This window comes from Neodiprion lecontei, chromosome 3 (genome assembly GCF_021901455.1).
Source record: "Neodiprion lecontei isolate iyNeoLeco1 chromosome 3, iyNeoLeco1.1, whole genome shotgun sequence".
In the NCBI taxonomy this organism is placed as follows: Eukaryota; Metazoa; Arthropoda; class Insecta; order Hymenoptera; family Diprionidae; genus Neodiprion; species Neodiprion lecontei.
Window position 1 is genome coordinate 28115160 of NC_060262.1, and position 26036 is coordinate 28141195.

General features: G+C 40.1%; 1 protein-coding gene across 2 annotated transcripts; it reads right to left on the bottom strand.

The window, feature by feature from the left end:
* Positions 1–20559: 20559 nt before the first annotated feature.
* LOC107223472 lies at positions 20560–25658 on the bottom strand. 2 transcript variants are annotated; one of them, XM_046734639.1, is made up of 8 exons: positions 25528–25658; positions 25337–25452; positions 23272–23618; positions 22219–22623; positions 21756–22016; positions 21606–21665; positions 21417–21506; positions 20560–21310 (listed from the first exon to the last, which is right to left on the bottom strand). In XM_046734639.1, the coding sequence occupies exons 3-8, from the start codon at positions 23587–23589 to the stop codon at positions 21257–21259; spliced, it is 1188 nt and encodes a 395-aa protein (XP_046590595.1). In that variant the 5' UTR covers positions 23590–23618; positions 25337–25452; positions 25528–25658; the 3' UTR covers positions 20560–21256. The 2 variants fall into 2 exon arrangements, with proteins under 2 accessions (XP_046590595.1, XP_046590594.1); XM_046734638.1 differs by lacking the exon at positions 25528–25658 and having other exon boundaries at positions 21417–21521; positions 25337–25512.
* Between the last annotated feature and the right edge of the window lie 378 nt (positions 25659–26036).

Genomic DNA, 26036 nt, shown 5'->3' on the forward strand with positions numbered 1-26036 from the left:
TGTAATAACACGAATAATTTAACTTTTTTGATAAAAAAAAAAAAAAAAAATGTCGATAGTAGGTTTAAAAACATGTGCCATATGCTGCGAGATTATTCTTTGGGTAAAATTAAATTCGATGAAACTCAAGCGGGCCTTTCGAAGCTCCGTTTCACATTTCTTTCGATTCGAACGTTCCACGATGCCTGACGATACGCTGATCTCCACTACTGCCGCCGATCAGGTCGCCGCATTAGCGTCATCCAGATCGCACTGCGTAAAACTGTCAGAATTGTGGAATTCAAAATTGAGAAGGCTGCCAGATTGGCCCTTCTTAGCTGGAAGATGAATTTTCAAATCTTTAATCGCCGCTACGATTGTAAGTAACAATAGGTGAGAAGACAAGGTAAAACCAAAGTTTAGACTTCACACACGCGGAGAGAACTTCTTCAACTTATCGCCAATAAGGCAAGAGATATTTTGTCGTTTTTTTTAGTCGATTCAATTAGAAATATCATTGTACTGATTCGACAAAACAAAAAAAAAAACTGTTCGGAAGATGATGATTGATGTTTTGAAGAGTAACTCCGTTTCTTCTACAATGAACAAACCATTTTGATCGTGAAATTGATTTATTACCGTGTTTTTAGCGAAGTATCAACAGATCCTTTTTTTGAGTGCAATCGAAAAATTGGTAGAAATAAATTTTATCAAAAACAACACGTCCTTTGAGATCGAAAACATGTTCAATCACAAATTTCAACTAGCATTGTCAGCTGCTTATTGTCAGTTGACGTGAAAAATCCACGCATTCAAAAATTGTGTATTGTACAGTGTAACGGTTGTCGTCAATCATGTCGAAAAACTCGTTTGCAAATGGAACCGCGAGTGAATGTTCGTGAGAATTTCATGAGCGTTACACTCTTGGTGTTAAAACATTGGGGACAATAACGTTATATTTACTATATGCACATTACTGATATGCACTTGGGTTTCATCAACTGCCCTTCGCTTTCCTTCTTTTTCAACCCAGCTTACGTAGCATCAGTGCACACGGAATTGCATCATGTGCACAAAACTTGTACGTAGCAAAGAAAAAAAAGTAAAATCTCTGCCACAAGTTAAAGCTTGCCCACTTAAGTAACATGGGGAACATTATTTTTTTTTTTTTTCGAAACTGTTACCACTCAGCCGCATTTAACGATACGCATTTGAACTTGGAAATGTTCCGTAACTAACACATACTCTATATAAAAAAAAAAAAAAAACCGCTGAACAATAAACGCGGTTTAAACGGGTCAAAAAAATTATAAACCTCGGCTGAAAAGTCAGTTTTGTAATGTAAAAATTCGTCTCTCTTGAACATCATTTATAGTGGCTAAACTATAGTACTATATTAACTTGACGGTAAAAATTCACACGATACTTTTGTAGCGAATTCAAATGCTCTACAAATTTAGAGAAAAAGAAATCTAATATCTTCCCCGTGTTATTTTAAATAGGGAAAACTTTGAATTCTCAGAGCGACATTTCGAAATTGGTTTTATAAGAGATATCTTTTAGTGAGGATTCCTTCCGGCTGTAGGTGAAAAGAGTTTTACAAGTGAAAGCCCAAGAAAGATTTCGCTCCGAAACCTGGAAACACACCAATATGAGTCTTCGGTATAGGTATACCTAAGCGTCGGTCGTTCAATAAACCGAATATCAACCCCCCGATGTTTAATGGGCTCGGGTTTTGGATTTGGCATTAGTCAGTTTTCAGTCATTTGGAGTTGTTCACAGTCAAAGGGCTCGATACAAGGGTATAAATGACTTACCTGAGCCCTTCGAGAGACAAAATGCATTCCCGAATCAGTGGGAGGTTTAAGGTTGAGCAAACGTTCGAGGAACGAAGGGCAAAGAAATCGGTTTAAAATCGGTTTTATTTCTCCACACTGCCATGCGAAGTCCTCGAGCCGTCCCAGATTTCGGGGCGACGTTTTCGCAACGGCTTAAATACGCGCTAAAAATTCGTGAATAAAGTTTTGAAACTTGTTTGACTGTTATACAAACGTTTTAATTAAATAAAGTAAAGGCGTTTATATCGATCAATTGTTTATTCGATCAGCGAGAATATGAAGTAAAATTTTCTACGTGGAATCGCAGCTTATAGATATTTTACGCTGGTTCAATCCACTTATGCCAATTACCGAATAAGCGCGATAGCTGGCTTTAAACTTTGCACCAGCCGTTAAGCGGCTCGTGAAAAAGCGACACCGCGAATACGAGACTTGTGTGAAACCGAATGTCGAAATTTATCGCGAACGAAAAAACTAAGGCCGATTATCTCGTTCTTCGTCAAGGTATACGAATTTTATGTAATAATTGTGATAGCATTTCCGTTAAAAAAAAGGCTGAAACCGCCGTAAGCGCTGTGTTAAAAATTCGACTTTCAAAAATTTCGTTTTCTCAGTCTTAGCCGGTAATCTGGTCCGACATTCAACGAAGAGACTCACTTCGTTCCTTTCAACAAGCAAAATCGTTTCTGGTCTGAATTACAGCTAAGGATTATGGACTGACCAAAAAGCCATCATGACTCCAATTTCCCGGAAGTGTGCAGCGGTGGCCTTTATTTAACAACCTTACAGCAATATTTGTCTGGAATTTAGTGCCCTCGCAGCTAATTGTTTCGATACTCCGGCAATTTGTCCTTCTTCAAATAGACGAGCCCGGGCAAAGTCCATAATCCAAATCCAACAATCAAGGATGCAGGTATAAGTCTCGAATGTCAACGGAAATGCGGTTATTAACCCGACAATATCGAGCGGCTTATAATTCCCCAACATGATTCTCGCCTTTCCTACCCGGGGTAGGTGGTGAATTTTTAATTGCACTGGGCAGGAATCGCACTTAAGAAAGAGCCACCCCGGGGGTACGAGTCACGCTGCCAGACGTCCGGTTTACCTGACCCCCAATAAAGTGACGCCGATAAACTTCGGAACATTATTTGCGAACGGAGTCGACCATACAAGTTCCAGGAACAATGTTAAAGCGAGAATAATTGAAAGGCCCGAATAAGTTCCGCTAATGTATTGACTCGACGAGTCATACTTGGAATTCATGTAAACCATTTCACGACTACATCCAAGAGTGTACGATCGTACTTTACTCAGTCTGACCAAGCTGCAGCGTAGCCAGTGAATATCCATCACGATATTCCTCGACTTTTCCAGGTTTTCCAGACAAAAATCTCATCATTTTCCCTCAAACATTTGAATACATTCGTTAAAACATATACGTATTTTCCATACAATTTCTTCTTTTTTTTTTTTAAACGAAAGTACGAACTGTAACTCAGTTACACTGTCACAGCTAGCCAATGCGCAGTCGTTTGTAATGTAATATTCAGGAATAATCAAAGTTTGAAGCGAACCTTACGGTGATGGTAAGAAAATTGGTATTCGATTTAATTTATCTAAAGCTTAAAAAAACTTTCGGACGTATTTGTATGAAAAAAGTATTCCATGACATTTCCAGGTTTTCCAGGTTTTCCAGAATTCCCTGACCAGTGGTCACCCCGATGTTGACGTGCATGTTTCACGTTTTTCAATCGAAATGATAATTGATTTGAAGTAGTACCAATTTCGATCGCTTGTAGACGGCAAGCTTCCTCGATTGAAAAGTAGCTTCAAAAATGCTTGTGTACCCGAATCCTTCGCATTAAATTAATCTAGATTCATACGAATCTGCCAACGATACCTTCACGGAAAAAACCCTCAACTTGAGGGAAAAGAATCGAGGGTACGAATTCACGCTCATATTAAGGGTTTTTTTCGTGAGGGTATCCGGAGCGATATGTTGGGTTATAGTTTTGATCTAGCCATGTTTTCCAAAAACTATTTTGGAGTGACGCTGCTACACTTGTTCGGTGGCAATCAATAACAATAGCATATCGGATTGAAAAAAAAAATTTTAATTATGTAGCCCAGTAAATTTACACAACATTTATATGCCCTAGAGTAGTACATTACGTGTTCGGACGTAATTTAAAAACTACATAAATTGTCGCTTTGAATGAATGTGGTCTCACGACTTTACAAACGCATGGATTATTTGGATCAATTAATATTTATTAAATCCGATAACTTTTTTTTCTCAGTGTACCTTGTTTCAAGAGTATTATTCATTTTCAATTCGTCCGTATTTCGAAAAACGAATAGAAGAACATTTTTCGGAATCAGAAGCGTGTAAATAGAAATAAAGATAATTCGCGATTGGACGATTGCTCGAAATTATCGTTTACCGACAAAGAATGTGGAAAATCTCTTCAACGTGTTCAAAATCGGCATTTTTTTAGCTTCGTACAACGATACATAAACGAATATAATCGTTGTAGAAAAACAAATCCAAGAAAAATGATAAACTTGTTTTAAACTTGGGACAATCGTGTGAAAGAAAATGCTCCAGTCAATAATTAGAAGCCTGAACAATAACAAACACAATAAGTTAAATAAATAAAAAAGCATTACCGCTCAATACGTACGAGAAAGGAATTCGTCGGGATTCATTTCCGATAGACTTGAGAAATATTTTCGTCCGATAACCATGATAAGAATGGCACAAAATCTCTTCTTTTCCCTGAATAGAAGATGTACGCAAATTTTTCGGTCAAAGGATAAAAATGGTGAAGCTTCACAGCATAGAATTTTCTAAACCGCGAAAATCTATTTCATAGAATTTAAAAATGTAGAAATGCCAAAATATAAAGTCTTCGGAATGATTAAGACCGGAACATACAATCGTCATGATTCAAATCCATATCTTGTGCTTCGCCTTATTCCACACTTCGACTTTTTACATTATTTAAATGTAAGAGTTACGCTTTCACGTTTTTGAATATTTGATATTGCGACCCTTCAATTTTTCGATATTTCTAATTTTTCACCCAGATCGAAAAATGTTAAAATCTAATACCGCACCGCCCCACTCCCGACATTTTCGAAGTCTGCTGCAAGGCAAGTGCAGCAGAGGTTCGGGCGGACCGTCGAATCACAAACACCCTTCGGCCGGCCAGGTAGTCCCTTTGCTCATTAGGGCGGCACCTGATTGGTCAGCCTAAAACTGGCTGTGATAACGGTATTTCTAGCGTAGAGTATAAATATCGCACGTCTTGACCCGATGAGCATTATTCCTCAGTCAATCGCAGAGGTAGTAACACCTGTAGAGTCTGAGCTAGTTCTTGAAGTTGCAAGGTATCGCGAGTTAAAGTTTCGAACGGAATCTGTTCAAGTCCAGTTGGATTTAAAGTTTGATTTGTCTAGTTGTTGAGTAGAGAAAAAAAATCGACTACGATGGCTTCGATGTCTATTGCCTGCTGTTTCAGCAACACAACTTGCCAAACCGACGAAGAAGACGTAAGTTGAAAAGTTTTGAACTTTTTTCATTTATTCTTTTGCTAATTTGACACAGACGTTGATGTTTCAACGATATTAATAGACGTAATGGTTATTTTGAGAACTTTGTAGTGTTCGTCTTTTTCCGAATAAATGACACGATTATAACCATGTTTTTTTCCTACTTTTTTCAGAAGCCACGTCAACTGAGCGAGATCGAGATGAGGGCCAAGAGATCATCCGAGCGGCTGACGGTGCCCGATTGGTTTAAGAATAGGCGTAGAGGTGGGCTGAAAATCCTGACTGACCCACGACCGATCCTGAGCCGCCCATCCCCTTGGAAGAGCTATCAATCGACTAGGACACGCATGATCGAACTCTGCAAAAAGCACGTGGCGGCAATGGAAGGTAAGAATCGATGTGTCATTACAAAAAAGCGGTGTAAACGAACCAAGTTAAACGACAGTTAGATACGCGGTTCAAATCTTTAATTGAATGCTCCATACTCATCGTCTGAAGGATCTATTTGAAAAGTACTATCTATTTTCCGGGTATTGAGATATTTGCAACGAACGTACCTTTGTATGAAAGAAAAAGGTAAAAGAAAAATTAGAAATTTTAACCTCATGATTTTCGAAAAACTTGATTCTCAAATTCGGGAAATAAATTGAATTTAACGTCTCGTTTCTTTGGAAAAATCAATTTCTTGGCGGCTGACAAACGGTGTCTTATTTAAAATTGTATCATTTTGTTTTTACAGCCGGTGAGATGCCGATTTTGACAAGGACCGCACGACTGTCTCCACGTCCGGAATTAGACATGCGTGGGGAGATGATGAAACTGTCAGCGGCTTACTCGATGACCCACGTGAGTAAGACATTGCCGAAAATGTCACGGTCACGGAAGGTAGAGAACTTGAACCTGATCCATCCGCCTGTTCCTACGGAGAAACTAGACAACCTGGAGGAAGACCAGATGGTCGTTAGCACCGACAGCGTAATTCGCGTCGAGGAATTCGCTCCGGCGAAGAAGTCGAGTTCGGAAGACCAGGAACCGCCCGAGGATAACGTCGACGATAACGAAGTCTCGTCGTGGGAAATTTCGAGCCTCGAAAACATAGATCAAATACTACCATTAGCCACATCGACTCTGAAAAAATTTAAATGCCCGGTGAAAACGCAGGGCGAAAAGTGGCAGAGTGATATTGAAGAGATCCTGGCCGATCGCGAAATGAAATCCGAAGAGACGGAAAAGAGGGACAATGTTCTCGAAGACGAATTGGACGCGGAGGACCACAACCGCTTCTTCGTGTCGTCAAGGGAGTCGACTATGATGGAAACGATTATACAAAGACACAAGCAACGATCGTCGACCAGAAGTTTCGTACAAGAAATAATCGAGGAACTGAACGCGAAATGTCGTGATCCAGAGACGGCAATGTCAAGGTACTTATCTTCGACTTCTGCGAACTTCGTGAAGAAGCTGGTGGAGGCACTCGAATGCAAGGAGGACGACGAAAAAGAGAATCGGCCCATCTGGATCCCCGTCAAGAGTTCGGGCAGCGGTTTCTGTTCGAAGGATCCGTGTTCGAGGAAACCACGTCCCTCTTGTAGCTACCACAAGGCGTCGGGTTCGAGAACCAAACGTTCATCCTACAGCTACAAAGTGCCAACGAGGGACAGAAACGGAGAGATAACGTTTAGGACCTGCACCGTGGAAGGCGGTGCGATCTGGATGTCGCTACCAAAAGCCAAGAAGAATAATGGTCAAAAGCGAGGCGAAAGTTGCATCCGTTCGCCGCAGGCTGACGGGCAAGACGGCTGGGGAAGGACCTTCGACCGAAACAGGAAAGCCAGTCCCAAGAAGGGCAGGTTCCACGACCCGCTGGTGGTCGATTCAGGATTCTGTGAAGGTGCGCGAGCCGTTCCCTGTGTAAGTTCATTGCTGAACGGGTTATCCTTGTATGACAAAGATACCACGTGCACCGAAAAAGAAACTGACAACATATCATAAAACGGAGGAAATTTGAATGACGCATCGGACACATCCGATCGCCACATGCAGCGCACGACGCTTCTGTAAGTTTTTGACATGACTTAAGCGTCTCTTTCAAAGGAGCTTATCTCATATTACGACAAATGGTACCCAAGTTATTGACTAAGACTTATGCTTGTATCGATATCTTAATTCTTAAGCATTTTTCGGTTTCTCCATTTTTGTAAATTTCTTAATCCTTAGACATATTTCAAAGTTTCTCCATTTTTCTTTGACGGCAACTAGTAATTCTTTCGATTGACAATAAATTTTGAAGGCCGTCAAAGTAACGTGAACGATTTGATAATAATACTAGCGATATAGTAGAATAGAAAAAAAAAAAAAATTTTAAACATGAAAAGAAAAAAAAAAAAATTTCTTCCAAGTATTTCTGTTACAAAGATAGGTGTAACATATAGGTTTAAAAAATGTAATGTTATATTTCTATGAAATTTATCATGCATTCATTAGAATGTGATGATAATTTTGAACCGATTATAACGTAATTCATATAATGATGTATGTATATATAATGATAAGAACTCGCATATTTAATTTGTAACGCTCTGTTGTCATTGTAAATGATTGAATTGACAAATAAATGTCTAATACTAAAATCTGTATATCTGATACTATTATTTCACTTCATTAATCGTTTGAAAAACGGCCAGATTAGAAATTGCAAATCAGGATATTTTCGTTGATTTTATAAAATTATCCTTGCAGACTAAATCTATAATCTAAATTGTAAAATTTTATCAGTAAGTCATCAAAATGCAAGTGAATTTCTCGCTTGAAATATTTGAAAAAAGCTTTTCCCCGAATATTATATCAGTAATTATACTGCACAAGCATGCAATAATGTATTCTTTTTCACTTTGTTGTCAGTGAACTTCGGGTCGAGATTAAAATATTCGATTTTATAAATATTACATTTTCTCATAAAAAAAAAAAAAACCTCAAATAGAGAACTCGGTTACCGAGTCTTATAACTAACAATAAAGAACATACAAGTGTAAGTACAACTCACAGTAGATTTATTCGACACATTAAGTTCACCTAAATATTTTTCGCGCTTACTTACCGCTGCAGACTTAAATTAAAACTGTATTGGCAATTATTTAAAACCGCAGTGGTGTAAATTGTATTTTATCGACGATCTAAAATATGAACTCGGTATCTTTCCATGAAATTTTAGCGACGTATACATGATACCTTGAAATTGTACAATCGTAGGAATCAATTGCCCGTATTTCGTAACAAATTCGGAACGCACTGCAGCCATTAATAATATATACATATACCAATCTTCTAATTGCCATTTCGCGCATCAATATACGCAGATATTTATTTTCATCGCGCGATTCGATATCTCCAGCCTAATAAAATAAAGCCGTGTAACGGAACGTAGACCAGATGCTACATCCAAGCCTCGGACAACGTCAAAGAACCCTAGACGTAGTTAATTTTTCAGCGGGCTGATATTACACCCCATTTCGCATTAACCGTGCAAAGAAAACGGCGGACGTTCAATACATCCCACGCTGTGTGTTTTACCACTGTGAAAAAGCACGCGAAATAACTCCCGAGCAAACAAATCCAAATAAGCCCCCAAAAAATAAACTCGCGAAAATGAAACGATAGACAGACAAACAAAGCCGATAAAATAACGAATTAAATCAAAAAACAAGAATGAAATGAAAACTATTGAAACATTATTAACTAACATTAGACTGCTTTTGAGATCACTTCCGATTGAAACTGGATCGATGAATGGTAAGAGAAATCCAGACCGAGAAATGATTGTCTTCAACATATCATTTACCATTTGATTGTAGACCAAAATTTTCTCATCACTAGATCATATTTTATCCAACTATTCTATCGTTGAAATCATCCAAATTAACCGATTGTTTGATGCTGATTTTCGAGTTTGTCAGGCGCCAAAACTTCCGGAATTAGTCGAATCGCACAGTTCGGAAAAAAAATGCCGTTCAAACCTGTTTATGTCGACTCCTATAAAATTTTTGAAACTCCAAAGTTGGAGCTCGTAGCGTAATTCGGAATAAATCTATTTAGTCTGAAAAATAAAAATTCAGTTTTCAGAGCTTTTCTTCTCGCTTCAACTTAGAAGTGATCAGGTTCCGGATTTGTTCAGTTAAGTAGTCTTTGAGTAATTCATATAACAAGCTCTTTTTTATAAGTCATAAATGATTAAATTCTGAATCTAATCGGTCTAGTAAAATATTTTTTCCGATAAAGTATTTTCAGTTTAAAATAGATTTCAGCGGAAAATTTTATTCAACCTTTTTGGACAGGTCGGTCCAATAACTGTTTGTTTTAATATTTTTTTGAGTGAATGTATATGCGGTATTCCAGTTCAACCGAGACAACAACAAAGTACCTACATCCCGCACTAACTGAATTTCGTTTGAAACCGTATTTCTGAAATTTTTTTTCTTACTTGCCAAACCTAAAAAGTACTCTTTTCACTTCCAAACCGTCGAATAATTATCGCCAAGGTTGAAATTTCACAAAAAAAAAAATAATAATAATAATAATAATGAACAAAACAGTAAATACGGAAAGCCCGAATTGAGCTTTGGTAAAAAATGCAAAAAAGAAGTTTAAAAACAGCCCAAGTGGTCTTTGAATTTTTGCAATCTCAGATTCGCAAGGGGTAAAGGAAAAATTTGAAAAATTAGGTCTTTTGTTAACACGAGGAGTCAGGTTTTCCACTATGGAAATCTATAATCAGCGACATTGAGGGAAACAGTCGTCTCAGTTGAGCTGGAATATTCCATATATATTCGAAAATCGATTTGTTTCTAAATTTCGTACATTGATGCCCGTTCCGACGATTCAAAACGACTCGCCTCGTCTGATGTACAGGTTATATGTATAGGCAAAAGCAGACGACATCGGTGGCCTTGAGACGGTTACTATCCCCAGCGGGAGGTGCGCACAAAAATTCCAGCCACACGATAGTCTCTGTCTAGATACATAGTAGAACCAAGTTTCGCAGTAGGGGGTATCAATGCTTGGGCAGCCAAGTGTACGGCTTGTTCTTCTTAGCGCTTTTCACACCATCGCCGCGTCAACATTGTCAGACATATTCTTACATTCCCTACAGACTTCTTTTGGCAGCCTTATCCAGACGAGCATTTTTTTTTAAATTTTTTTTAACTTTAATTTAATTTTAAAAAAAATTAATTCGTCTTGACTAACAGCTGGAACTGAACTATCAAAATAATTCACCCTAGATTCGAAAGCTCATTCTTACGAAACCTTAGCTAACCGAACATATGACACGGTGATTTTTCAACGCAATAGTGAACTTCTAAGCAGAAACGTAAGTGAGATATTCGTTACGCATGGACTTCACCGTCATTCGGCTTCTTAACCTTATCCCCTATAGAACGATCACCCTCGTTCCCGGTTTTGGACTTCGAGTCAAAGTGCCTCTCTTACTTTGAATACCCAATTCAGTACAGCGATCGCGTGAACAGAAAATACGGGACACTTTTCTTTCAGGCGAAATTTCATCGGCACCTGGTAGCCCTTTCAAAATTCCACCCTTACGACGCAAAAGTATCCGCCCATGGTATAGATTTTCAATGCATCCCACTAAAGCATTTTTACATGTAGTTGTGTAGCAGGATTTCCCTAAATTTGGGTAACTTTTTGCTTTTGGTAATCGCCGAGAGGTATTTTAAAGGGAAACAGGACCATGCAGTGGCGAATAATTCATGTTTTTATTTGGAGGTGGGTTCGAAACAATTGGATTTCACGCGCGATAAGCGGCTCTGAAGATCTTGACTCATCCTTTTCACCGAGTATACGTATATAGGCATCGTGCAAGGCTCGGAGCAACGAATAAAACAATTTAGGGCAAACCGGGAGCTTAACGAGAGTTTTAGTGCTTTTTCTCAGAAATGAAGGCATCAAGCATTCTCTGGTAGAAACCCGAACGCGCGATTTCACTAAAACGAGGGGTAGCCAGCCTGTAGGGCAAATCTTGACGCAGAGTGTGCTGGAAACTCAAAGAGCAGGATTCGAGCCAGTCTCCTTGGCGCCGTCTCATTGATTCTTCTCCCAGCCCTCCGTATCCTTGCCCAAGGACGTCGTAGATACCGCAAGAGGGAAGCAAATCTGCGTCATAGACGAAGCGTAGGTTGTCGGGTCGTGCGATACGCGAAACGAAACGGTCAATGGGAAGCCGGAGAAGCGAAAAAACGGCTATATGACCGAACATTTCGTGCGAGCGCAATACGCGAAATTCCCATATCGGGTGTTCGTCCGATTGATTTGCCATGCAGAAAAAATTGGCTACCAGATTCTATAGGACGGGAATATTGAACTCGGACGGAAAGCTCAAACCGAAATGAAGCTTGAACCGAAGCATTTAAAGATGGGAGACGCCCAAGTGCGAAACATCTTTATCTGTCAATGTGGCTGAACCAACTTCAAATGCGTATTTCTTGTACGAGGATGAACTTGATGTCCAAATTTTGAGCACTTTAAAACCAGTAACTGCGTAGATGCAACAAATAATGCTACTAAAAATGGGATAATTGAAAATCCTCCTTATAGGTTACAAACAATTTTCAGGGATCATGTCGAAACTGCAGAATACTTTTTCTCGCGCAAAAGTGCGTTACTTTATTTATGCAAGTCAGTTGAAATGTGATTATGAATGAATGTAATTTCTCAATTTTCGGTTCCTGGTATTCTCAAACGAGAGAATATCACCTGTGCAACAAAGTGTGTTATCACGGCAAAAATGGGTCGTTACAGAAGTCTCGAAAGAGAAATCATGAGTACAAAATGAAAACTGAAACGGAACGCAGTGAAATGAGAAATTAATATTTACCGATATTTTCCAATTACTCCATCGTTTTGTCGTAATTCAGCGCCCGTGATTATCGTGGCATTTAGAAGGCGTGCGAAACGCCTGCTTCGTCGGCAAAGGTCGTAAGTTTCCGAATCAGCTCCGCGAGCTTACCGGAATCCCGTTTATAATTCATACGGAATGTTTAGACATCGCTGTGGGTGTACAAGTTTAATCACGAAGTGCTCGCGCTTGGTTAAAGCCTTTAACTTAAAGGGTTCCCCGACTTGATCAAATTACGGGAATATACCAAGTCACAACGTTAATCCAGCCCACCCCGTATCGTTACTGGGGGGTGATAAATTTTTACGATCGATAAAATTCAACCCCAGAACTAATTAACTTCCGATTCTATCGCCATTTTTGCAAACTAGTCAAATTTCAACCTGCAGCCGACGCTCTGCCGGGCGGATTGTTCATTTAACGATCATTATTCCCTGATTAGCGACCCCTAGCACTGAAATTCACGCCTCGATGATCAGCGGAGGAAAAATGTTTTTCAACTCCAGCATTCCAGGATTTGATATTTTTTAAAGTCGCTCTGGGATCGAGAAAATTTCCGACTGTATAAACGGACCGGACAGTTTGCGCAGGCAATTAATTACAGATTACCCTTCTCCGACCCTGCTGCAGAAACTGCAAACTGCAGACTCGTCGTTTTTGCGTGTCATATAATATTCCGTGGGCGGATATCAGAATTTAAACCCAGAATTTATCACGTAAGCCAAGTATTCGTACGGCTAGCATCTCGCGTGGATCGAAGAAAGCGGATGTGACGAGTGCTGATGATTTCTTATTTCTATTATAAGCTTATCGTTTGTAGAAATTTATCAAGATGAAAGACGCAGGTATTTTTATAACGATATTGCTCGATGTCGAACAAGCGGTTTCTTATCGAGGCGTTGAATGAAATTTTTCACACTGTGCGCGAACCGTTATTGCCTTCTTGTTTCAGCATCTAGTAAACCATTATCGGATTCCGATCTTTGAAAATGTACAAGCGTGCAGCGCATCCTACTCAATTCACACCATTTCACAAGGCTGCATCATCGAGGCACCGCTTCAATACCGAACGGGAACGATATCATCGCACTGTTGGAAACTGAACGTGAAAAACTTTTCATTGCCAGCAAATAAAAGCTAATTAGGTCATGGAAATATTTTAGAACGGTCTAATTGATTCGTTTAAACATTTACGCACCGCAGATAAATTCTCTATTCTAGTTTATATGCGAATAGAATTTTGTTTCCTGCAGTACTTGATCCGTTTGACAATTAATTCATATGTGGACAAATTTTTGCAGCGATTTCTACTAAATTTCGTTCGTCATCTGATACGATACGAATCTTTGACCAAAGTATTATGACTGTTTTGCTGCTGCGGTGCCTGCGAGTTGAAGTTTGCTCACTAAATGAATAATAATTTCTGTTGACGGGTGCGGTGGGAAAAATGGAGTCATTGATTGGTGAAATTAAATTTATCGAGGTCTAAAAAACATGTCATAATATCGCGTGTAGACTCCATAAGCAAAAATTGTAAAGCGTCTCGGGTTTTTATGATAATATCAACACCCCCGTAGTAATATCCGTACTTAAGTATCTGCTGGAAGCTGTTTTAATTAAATTTCACTTCAGACGTCCAAAAGCAATAACAACGTCATATGCCCGAATCAACTAGCTGCGTACTAACAAGGCGTATTTTTCACGCTGGGTGACGTAAAGAAACACGGGCAGCTTGATTGAACAGCAGAAAAAAGTTTCGTTTATCACATCTGTGTAGTGGATCTAAGGAGTTTTTTCTTGTTAGAATAGCTTTCGGTTATCCAAATAAGATTAAACTCCACCGATCGACCCTTCGTTAGTTATTATTATTTCGCAAATGACATTCTGTTGTGGGAAGAATAATTTGAGTACCCCCCTAAAATGAAGCACCGTTATCTATACTGTTATTTGTTATCTGTATAACACACTTTGGAATAATTTGTACGACACCCGTAATATCGCGGTCTTGATACTAAGTTTCGTCCCCAAGCAGAGAATTGAACAGGAAAGATTTGTTTCCGGACATTCCCGAGTACAATTGAATTCCGTGCACAACTCAGAGCCAATTCACAATAATTTAGTACAGTTGTCCGAAAGAATATTGCGACAATTTATTCACGAGCGAAACTTCAACTCGGGATATTTGCACCTTGGTATCGTTTAAAGGGCATGGGTCCAGGTCATAGATACTTTTTAACAACGTTGACACATCCGTTCTCCGTCTTTCCGCGCCTGATAGATATGTATACCACAGCTCCACGGTCAACGGAAAGAACACTTTGCATCGGGTCAAAGCGAGCGAAACGGGTTGCAAAGGGTCGGCTATTTTCGCTAACAGGACCAAGTTGAGGCGCTGCTTGGTTATCCACTTTACGTAAATCGCAAAAATATTCCCGAGTACAAGACGAGTGAACGAGTCCAGCACCCGCGGCGGTATCAGCGCCATATGGATGTTACGTTCATGTGCATCCTTCGCACGATAAACACGGAGAAAAGAACAACGAGAAATACGAGCGAACTAAAGAAGGAGGAGGAGGAGGAGGAGGAGGCGGAGGAGAGTAGCCCATGCACCCTTTTTGTCAACATTTTTGTCCCTTTTTATTCGGCGCCCGGACGACGAGGGACGTTCAGCCTGAAGAGAAGTAAATTCGCGATTGAAGAGTATCTTACACGCGTGCGAAACCCCTGGATAACCCAATTAGGAAATTATTGTCAAGTTTATTCGCGGCGAGAGGGATTCCACCCCTGTAGTATTGACTCCGAGTTTTTTTCTGGTCGCTGTTGTTCGGGAAAACTTCAATTCAACACGCAGGAGAAATGGTATTTGTACACGACGAAGGCGAGTGTCCGACGGCGAACCGCACACTTGACCTTTGTGAAATGAACTCATACGACAGGGGAGAAATTTATTTTAAGCTGGAGCTGAAAATACGGGTGGACTACCAAACTGATATTTTCACGACGATATTAACGAATTCTGATACCGATTCGAGGCATCTACGTGACTTGAGATTCCGTTGGAAGAGAGAGAGAGAGACTCGATACGAAAGTCAAAAGCTACGCCCGCACATTACTCTGAAATTTGTGTTTTGCTCGACTGGTTTGAATAAGAATTAGTTTTGGATAATTGGGGAATGGGTGAAGCATGCAACAAGGGCGACGTTAGTGGGCGTCAAAGCCGTGGCTTCCACCTCGCAATTTCGGGCGTGATTTGAATAAACCGAAGCAAGGCAGCTAAGAGAGAGAGAGATAAATATCTGCTGAGAGAGAAAATCCGCGAGGACGTTGGGACTTAGGCTGCATGGACAAGACACGAAGGAGAGAGGAAAAAGGGGTGAAAAATAAGGAAAAAAATTCACAGCAACGCGCACTTTGAGCACGCGATAAGGTTAAATTAATGAACCCCGTTGTTCTTGTACGTTATCAACCGGCAACCGCAATCACAATAAACGTATAGATCGGTACAATGTTGGTGATTTCTCCTTTACGCGCAAAAGCTGTGTAGGCATATTTTGTTTTGTTATTGTTTGTTTTTTTTCTACCGTTCCTTGAAAGAGCTGAAAATCTTTACTAAGGACAGTTAACAGAACACTGAAAAACACATGATTTCTTGACTGAGATTTGATTAAATTTCTAAATCGCATCTGATGGAAAATATGTAGAAATTTTGAAAAATCGAAACCTGTAAGTTTACAAAACCAGTAATATGAAGGATGGAAAGTGGGTGTGAAACAGAAGAAAGTTACACTCGTTGATCACGCTTTTACAAATATTTTAACGCGACGATTGCCACTATATATTAGGATAGAACAAAGAATAGCTTGTGAAATAGTAAGTGAGTATAATTTTCCGGTGAAATGGTGAGGAAAATAAACAATTGCTGTGTAACAAAGTGTATCGGCTGCGAAGGTGAAATTGAAGGGATAAACAGCCAAGAGAAAATTTTCTTAACCGAAAAGTTCGTCGTGTTTTCGTCGGCGGATCGCAAGCTACGTTAATGAGTTCGTTGCATGTCGAGTCTCCGTTTTCCGCTCGGCCGAGTCACCGGATTACAGCTTTTAATTATCGCTCAATTAGACACAAAAAAAAGACGAGGTACGAACAAGAAGAATAAATGGGAAGAATTGGGACGAGGAAAACACAATTTTCGACACTAATCCATCAGCAGCGTCTCGCTTATACGGCACCCATGGACCATTCCATTTGTATCCGCCATAAACAAGAAAAGCAAACGACCTTTCCCGAAATTGACGAGCCTCGAGAATAAATCCTCCGAAATCTCGACGCCCATTATATCAATTTTCCGTGCCCCGCACTTTTCTCGAATACACCTTACGTGAAAAGAAAAAAACAAACCATGATCTGTGAACCTGACGACATGATCCCATAAAGAGGTTCTTCCGGAAATCTGGTTTCAGGATTTCTTAATACAACATCTCATCGCACATGGAAAACTGATTTCTAAAATCATCTTTTTTTTTGTTTTTTTTTTTTTTGTTTTTGTTCTTCCCTAATGTGCAGGGTTCGCAACCTGGCTCAAAATCTGTAATGTCGACAAGCGGCTGCACTTCGGACGATATATATATAAATATACCGTATAGCGTGGAGCACCTAAGACAAGTCGGATGAGGGTGTTGACAAACGAGAGATTTGCACTCGGGGGAAATCAGATTTTCCTACCGGGTCAGGCGCTTTACGAAATCGCATTCGTACCTTGCAGTCTGATATTTCATACCGTTCCCTCATCCCAGCCGGATTCTCCCTCAGCTGTCGCTCTCCAGCTGCGGTAAGATCTGATTTTTCCTCCCCTTTTTTTCGCAGGGGATTTATTGATAAGATTCGCTGGGCTCTTCGCGATCCGGCAACGACCCTAAAACCTTCGAGGATTTCAGTCGGACTCAATTTAATCACCGTAAATTGATCTCTCTTATATTTTATACCTTTTTTTCTTTTGCTTATTGTTTTTTCCGTACATAAATGTTAAGCCAACGACCGTTTGCAAGAATGTACATATTCCGGTCAATTTGGATAAGGAACTTGTCCCAGTCACGTGATAAAATGCATTGTTATTATTGTTATTATTATTATCTGCACTGCAGCGAAAATTGAGCGTTATCTCTCGGCCTCTATTCAAATCAGCGAAGTGCTTTTGTATGCGTGATTCGCAGCTGATGCGTCTTAATTTATACAGGTGGAAGGGAAACTTCACAAGCCGTTTTATCTTGGCCAGCTCTGGAAAAACGCTTGCGAGCAAAACGGTGAATCGAAATTAATTAATGCATTTTATAGCGTATATCAGTGGGAAAATAGTTTTAAGCTGAGAGTTTTTGTGTAAAATAAATTCGAACAGGGTAAAAATGAAGACTGATTTTATAAACTCTCACCCGCTATTGAGGAAATTATTAAACACACTTTCGTCGTGCATGAAAATCTTGTATCGTGGAATGATACGTGGGACCGATACCACGTGCGGAATACCAATCATATTTCATATCGCAACACTCGACGTTTCCTTCCCGTACCTACATCCTTGATTTCCGAATACACTTGACACACAGGGAGAATACAGATCTGAAATTTGGTAGCCAAAACTCGCGCCGGATAGAAGTAAAGGTAATGAAAAAAAAATAAAATAATAAAAAATTGGAATTCACCCCTGGAACCAATACAACAAAAATTTGGAAAAGTATTGAAATAGGGCAAGGGTCAATTAATGAGAATATCGTCCATTCCACGTAAAAATTCCATGATATTTTCGCATGTTTTACGCGAAAATAACGACTAATTGCACCGGTGAACGACATTTTTTAACAAGGAAGGTGCTTGCTAATTTTAAAATACCCATCTACCCTAATTGTAAAACCATATTTATTTTGATTCGATCAGGTCTAATTTTTGTGTTACAGCTACTATCGGTCAAATTGAATGTTTGTCATTTTGGTTTACCTTTTTTGATTCAGAGTGTTTTGCTATTCGGTAAATATAGGAGATGATTATGGATCAGCTGTCGCTATGCGCAACCTCATTTTTGTTCATAAAAACTGTACTTTTAGAAAAACTAAAAAGATCATATTGCAATAAAATTATTCGTACCTAAAATATTGTAAAACTAATTCTATCATATTAACCCTTGTTCCTAACACGATCGGTTAAAAGTTTTCATTTTATACAAAAAATGTGAATTTTTGTTGATCAGTGTTAATGGACCAAATTGAAAAATACGAACAAATATTAATCTCGACACAAGGTCCGAGAAACCACCAAATTATCTGGACGGCGGAATAATCAATGTCGAATATTCGGGGGAAATAACTTATCGCGAATATATCCTGGCAAGAAGATGAATGCGTGTTGACCGCATAACGAATGGCGTTTAAACGCGAAGCGCCCGTTGTGTATACGGAGCAGTCTAATGGATGTCGACCTGAAGGGGATTGCGGGTGTTGACTTGACCCCGCAAATAGTTATGCGCAAAACGGAGGACGGGGTGGCTATTAAGGTAACCCAAGTGCAAACAATACACAGTAATTGCGCAAGAAATTACGTCGTATAATACAAGTGTCCTGAAACCGCGAATTGAATTGCGATTGAAGATGTCCGAGAGATTGCATAAATGCTACTTACAGTTTCGTCTACGATTTAATAGCGTCGTTTTTTAACAGCCAATGTACACCTATTTCATATTCTGAAGAATTTACGAGCTACCTATTGGTACGTAAGTCGATAAACTTTTCCATCTTGAAAATTTTTATTTCCAACCTTCAGTTTCGCCAATTACGACGTGAAGTTGCGGATCCTTGATTCCGAGAATCTGATTTAAAGTTGGCTGCTTCGAGAAATTGCAAATTGGAATGGACCTCGTTTCGCGAGTATCCCTGTTGACCTTAGACCCTATTTTTTTCGCACGGGCAAATTCAATCATGCGACAATCAGGCCTTACTCTGAGGGCAATTTTTCTGGATTAATTGAATTCACATTCCATGAATGCGTAATCGGTATTATATTCAGTAGTGAGATATTATCAATCTCCTTTGGAAAATATTGCCAATATCCCTAGAGAATATATATTATATATATATATATATATCGCTTTACTCGTCAACTGAGCTCGCTTCTTTTGACACTTTTCATCCTGTTTGATAAATTCCTTGAATATTGATTGATTACATAGGGGAGGTAAGACCGTAGTTTTGACAATTTCTAAAAATTGTTCCTTTTCCCTATCACGCGTATTATCGTACCTTTGGACTCTCCCCAAGCGTTTTTACTTCTATATAACGTCTATGAAATTCTAGCCGCTAATAATTTTTCAATACTAGCGGAAGAAATTTTTTTTTACAGCTAAGTATGAAAGACCATTTTGTTCAAATGGGACCTGAACGATGATGCTTATTTCGTTGAAAATCGATGAGAAATATCTTTACGCGGAGTTAGTGTTCTGTGCATTTTCGAAATATCGACACCTGTAGTCATTGACCTGTAAATATTTCCTTCACAGACCATTGCACCAAAATGGATCCTGCGGGTCACCAAACACAACCAACGGCGTAAAATAAAACCCGATAAAGCTTTTCTGTTACTTAGACGTGTATAAATACTTTAATTGGTATACCCATCAATTCTACATTTTGAGATCACTTATTTGGCTGTAATCAGCCTTAATAAAAATTCTGCTTATCCTTCGAAATTTGAATCGTGCATCTATGTAAGGTATGCTAATTATCATTGAATGTTACATTCTGGATATTTGTACGAATTCATAATAAACGTGAATCCCGGTTATTGAAGATACGCCACTTTTTGAAAATATTTAATACTGGGAAACTAGGTAGCTTACAGAAAATTCCTAAGCTGAACAATGAACGATACTTAACCTTATAAACCGTCAATTTTGTCGCCCCTGTGAAAAGTAAACTAAACCCTAATACGAAAAATGATGAAGGAATTCTTGTAGCGGAACCTGAGAAGAATTTTACGATAGAATTCCGACACGATTCCTTTTGGAATTTGAGAAAATGGGAAACAAAAGCAAATAAAAAAAAACAATTGTTGACTTCTCGATGGAAAATATTCATCACCCTTGAGCTCTCTGATACTGCGATTTCTTATACGTCTGCAGTATCAACAATTTCTTCCAATTGTTTTCCCGATCGAAATCTCTCCCCTCATACAATTGTTTGTATACATATATGTATAACCTCCAGACCGTGATTCGGAACGATCGAAGTTTGCCGGGCCGATAAAGCCCTTGTCAAAAGCGAGACAGGGACCCAAAAAATAAAACAATCTATAAACGAACTGCGAATTTGAATGGAAAACATTTAAATCGCGTGATTTGGCGACCACGGTTGGTACAAACCTGAATTTCATCACAATCATTCCTTTTTCTTCAACTTCTCCAGTTCATTTACTTTTTTCAGCCATTGTCTTTGACGAGTCAAAGCTTTCACAAGATAAAGCCCAGAAACATATTGTCGCGAATCGAATAATTTTGGATCTCATTCGCATTATTCATTGATCGCAGGTTTACTCACGTTCACATATGCTTTGGGAAAACGGGAAGAAATGGAAATTCTAAGGTTGGGCCGATGGTGTTCTACCGATGTGCAAACGAGACTAGCAACCCGATCAAAAAAAGGGGATAACCATCTTTATTTCACACTCCTTCGCCAGACTCTTTGGGTTTTTAGACCTCCATCGTAATCGTCTTTCGGTCGTTAATCCCCACTGAAAACACATCGTCGTCTGCAAAAACGAGCTTTCGATTGCCGGGGAAGAGCCAGAAAGAGACCAAGAGCTATTTTTACTTTCTCGCCCCCCAAGTCGTCGGATTTTCTGGCAATCGTACAGCATTCGTTCGAAGAGAGTGAGTGTGTTACATGAATGAACGATCATTGCCACTCCGAAGTTTTATTTGAAGCGAGAAAAGGCGGCATGTTTAGGCCTGAAATTGCAACAAGAGTACGAGATACGTCGTGAGGAGAGCGGTGATCTGAAACAGCAATAGAGCGAGAAGGTTCATTCGATTCCAACAAGTTTACAACTTATAGATGTATTGCATATCGATTGAAAGTGTTTGACCAATTCGACAAACTTACCGAACGCAGGAGAGGCAAGTTTACGTGGAAGCAGCCAGCCGCAGAAAAGTTCAACCTACGATTGATGAGATGCAGAGAAGACTCGATTCTCTGTGAAAAAAATTTCTGTTAAATAAATAAATAAACCAAAATACTTTTACAAGTGAATCGAAGCTCTTCTACTCAGAATCTTAAGCATAATGCACTCACGTAGCTGCGACTGACTGCGAAAGACTTCCAGTCGAAGAGGATCGAGCCTATGTTGTTTGCCTGAATGTAAAGACGAGGTAATTTTTAAGGGTTGCCTGAAAACGAGACGGTTCGATTCGTAAGGCAACGCGAAATCTGAGGGATAATAACCTCGCTGGAAGTATAGTGACAGGCGATGTGAAGCAGCAGAAGTTGAGATGCAAAAACGACGACCCACCAAGCGATGCAGGCGACGAGTGACCACCGCGTGTTCACAGACTCTGTCGTCGATACCAGCCAGTCAATCAAAAAGTACAAATTGGCCACGCTGTGGCCGCAGAGACTTATCAGCCATGCCAAAAGGGGCCAAGAGTACTGAGAGCTCAGACTCTCGCTCGCGTTCATTAAGCTGTTGTGCAGCTGATGTATCACCTTTAACGAGGAAATAAGAGGAAAATGTAAACGATCAGCACGGCCCGATCATATTCAGCCCAAACGCTGTCTTCGGTTCTCTTCTTCGTTGTTCGTTTCTTTGATGTTTATTTCCGCAGTAGCATGAACCCCATTCTACTACCGCTCTACAGTGTTCAACGCGATCGAATTTCATTCTAGAATCGTGTGGCGTGTAACTTACTCTGAAATCTACCGCGAGGTACTTTTGCACGGGCATTGACGAGTCCTTGCTACGTTGAGCGACTTCGTTCAGATGTCGAAAGCGTTGTCCGAGCAGAAGCACAATGCCTGAGAACTTTATTGTGCTGAACGAGTTCGTCATGTAGCCCAGGATGTAGATCATGTTTTCAATGAAAGTTTCCCGGAAGGCGACGATGCCCGTCTCGACGATAACGGCCCAAGCGATGAAACTGAAAACGAACGTAAAGAAGACCCAAACTTTCACGTATCTTTCCTCTAGCGGATAACCGAGATAACGCATCCTTGTATCGAACTGCTTCATGATGTTCGTCACCTCGACGAGTTGCTTTCGCGTCCAAAGGGATCCCAGGATGTTCAGCATCAAGACTGAGTAGTTGGAGATCACCTGAATGGCCAGAAATTATTTTGCTGTTAGTCCAGTTGCACGTAATGAGAGTAGGTCGTTTTTTTCGCGTCGAGGAAAATATGACAAGTATCTTGAAATTCGGGCAATTTCTCCCCGGTATGTTGTACCGAAATTTATTCAGGTGCGCTTGTCCCGAGCTCCGCGACAAGCCAAGAAATCCCTAATAGGGCTAGTCGTGTCAGCTGGGGTCAAACTTGCTCCTAATAAGGAAAATCCGATTTATGACCAGCTCTTTGCAAGTCCCCGATTGCAAATTTTACGCCCGCGCCCGAATCTTGAAATCCCGTTTTACGCCTACGTAGGACGAAAATTATTATTCGCATCACGGGCATAACACTTTACGTCCTTGGTACGAAAATAGCTATTTCGGTGGCGTATGAATTTACCGCCTCTTTCAGAGTCTGACCGCACCGATGCCACTAGAATTGAGACCCTGGGCAAACCGTTCCTCGCACTCCTTCACCGTTCTAGGATGTGAATAAAATGAATCTGATATCTCCAATTTTGATTTTTTTCCGAAAGAGTAAGGCTAAATACTCAAATGACCTAACAAAGAACTCTCGGAAGGTAAAACGAATCACGTGAGAGTTTGAACTTGAAGAATGCAATAAAGGTACATGTACGCACCTTTGCAGTTTCGGTGACGTCGAGAATCGGTGTGTTTCTTTCGATGACCGTGAATTTGCGGAGAACGATGTAGAAAAAGTAGGTGTGAAGGGTACAACAGAGTATGGAGTAGAAAACCCCGTAACTCCAGGGTTCAAAACGGTCGTCACGAATCTCCAGCGGCGCGTGTCCGATAAATCGAATGAAGTAGAACAGAGAACGAACAGCCGAAATTACCGGCCATTCTAGCCGTGAAACTTGCGCAGGATGTCGACGAAAACGAGAAGACAGCTTCCTCACGGCGGACTCGACGTCGAAGACCCCCCGTGACACATGCATAATTCACTCCTTTCGCTCGGCTATGCCCTCTGAAAAGTGAAGGACTAATTGTTCACTCCTCGGCGTCACTTTGACGAAGACGATGCGTCAGAATGGAAATATCGGTCACCGGATGTAGGCGACACTGATTCCGCGTCATAATAGAATTCGTTGTCATCTTTTTACCGATTCGTACATAATTGTTCCAATAAATAACACCGTCACGCTTTGCGCACTCGCTGATTGGCATCAAAGGACCGTGCCAGAATTGGATTTAAAATAAGCTGACAAGGAAGGTATCCTAGTTCGATCTCTCCGATCCGATTTCCTGTGTAATACGTTATAGAAGACTAAAAACTAAGCCACCGTTTCTTCTTATTTTTTTTTTTTTTTGGAGGGGGGGCCGAGGGTTTTATCTGCTATTAAACACTTTAAGCGGATGAAACCACCCTCCAAAGTAAGAAATGTCAAGGTGCGATTTAGCAGTTTCACCCACAAGAATATAATATTTTTTAACCAATCCAACTGGAAAAGTTTTCTCATAACGAGAAATGAAAGTGTAATTTTCTCAATTAAAGAATACAGAAAAACTGCCAAATCGCCTTACTTTGGAGGGTGATGTCGGCTCGTTAAAGTGTTTCATAGCGGATGAAAAAAATACGTGTCGCTTAGGTTTTATAGCCTACTATAACATATTACAAAAGAAAACAAATCGAAGAGATCGACTCGGGATACTTTCCTTGTGAGCAAGGTTGAGGATGCGGAAAAATTGCCACGCGTATATGTTGCACAATTGGATTAAGTACCCGGAGGAAAATGAAATTTCGACCAAGACACGATGATCGAAAGACAAGTGTACGGTAGAAAGATTGCGCGAGGTTTACACGTGCGGATGTTTCATCTTGCTAATTTACAGTCCGGCAGCCTTGAGTATTTTGCTATACTTTTTTCTCAAGTGTTTCTACACCACGCCAACGATGTAATCTTGACAAATGACTTACGCGCAGAATTGCTCAGCGAACATTCCGCGTTCAATACGTTCAACACACACGGCACGTAACACAGGTACGACTATTTTACTGTTCCTCTGACTTTGAGTAACAAGTTCGTGAATTTAGTCTGAATACCTAATGTCCTCGTGTCAAACAAATTTTGAAATTTTCGGAGAAGCAGAAAGTTTCAGAGAGTTTCAGAAAAACACTCTGGTAATTTTTTCAAATCTATTAATTGCCGAGCCGTTTTCAGCAGGAAGGGAAACACTGATTGCGAGTTGACTATAAAGTGACAAAAATCTCTTACAATTGATGTCAATATACCGAGCATTAAGAAGTCACGAGGATGAACGTAAGCATGAATTATCTCGCATTCTGAGACAATACTAACTTATTATTAAAATGAACGACCCAAACCCGTTCATTGTAGTTAAAAACAAGCATTCTGTATACTTGAAAAAAAATAAAAATAAAGTATTTAAACAGCAAGGATACGCATTTAACGCGCCCTTCGTTATTCAAGGGTAATTTATTAACCTATAACGTGATTTCCAAAACTCCCGCAGCCATGGAGGGAAGATGAATAGCCCGGATCTAAACTGAAATCTCGAAGAAGAGTTCGGCAGCGTAACGGAATGTAATCAAACTCGAAGCAACTTAAATCGGACGGAGTAATTTCCTCATTTTCCTTAATAATCCCGTGCTGGTTTATCTTGTTATATGCATAGTGATCGGAGTGTTTACCCCGATTTACCCCGAGTCTGTAACTTTATTACCGTATCTATTTGTAGAACAGCCTTGGGTCCCTCCCAGTTCGGTTATTCTCGAGCAAACAACAAATAGCGTCCATCCATATCCGTTTCGCCCCCTGATGAGGGGAAGAATCATCGAGCTACGGGGGCAATCGTTCCACGTCAACCCTTTTCGAAAATTTACCGCGTAAACAACGTAAAGGAGCCGGTCTTACCAAGTGTCTCCGAGGACCTCTGGACCGTCGTGAATAACAACAATTCGATTAGTGCGAAATTACGAGACCGACGCTACACACCGCCTGTAATTCAGGTTTATTATATCGATTGAACCGAGCTGCAGAAGGTGCGCCGAGACTCGCGCTGGAACGTTAACTGGCAATGAGGGGACGTGTTTATCCGGTATGCGCTATCACTGCCGCAAATCGATAAAATATCATTCGCATAAATGAACAGCTATCGAACATGGCTTCAAAACAAAACAATTACTTTGCTGGAACTGACACACCGCACCGCACTTGTCATCCATTTGAAAACAGCAATTTCATATCCGCAAAACTCGCGCTGCAGCGGCGATTGACGACTGTATTCGAGGACTGGAATGATAACTTGTATTGTCCAAATTATACAGGTGACATATGAGGCGGTCTCCATTAACTCAGCCACTTTTTGTTTGTCCTACCGGATAAACTACTCAAAGGTACTCGACGTGAATTATTTCAAATTT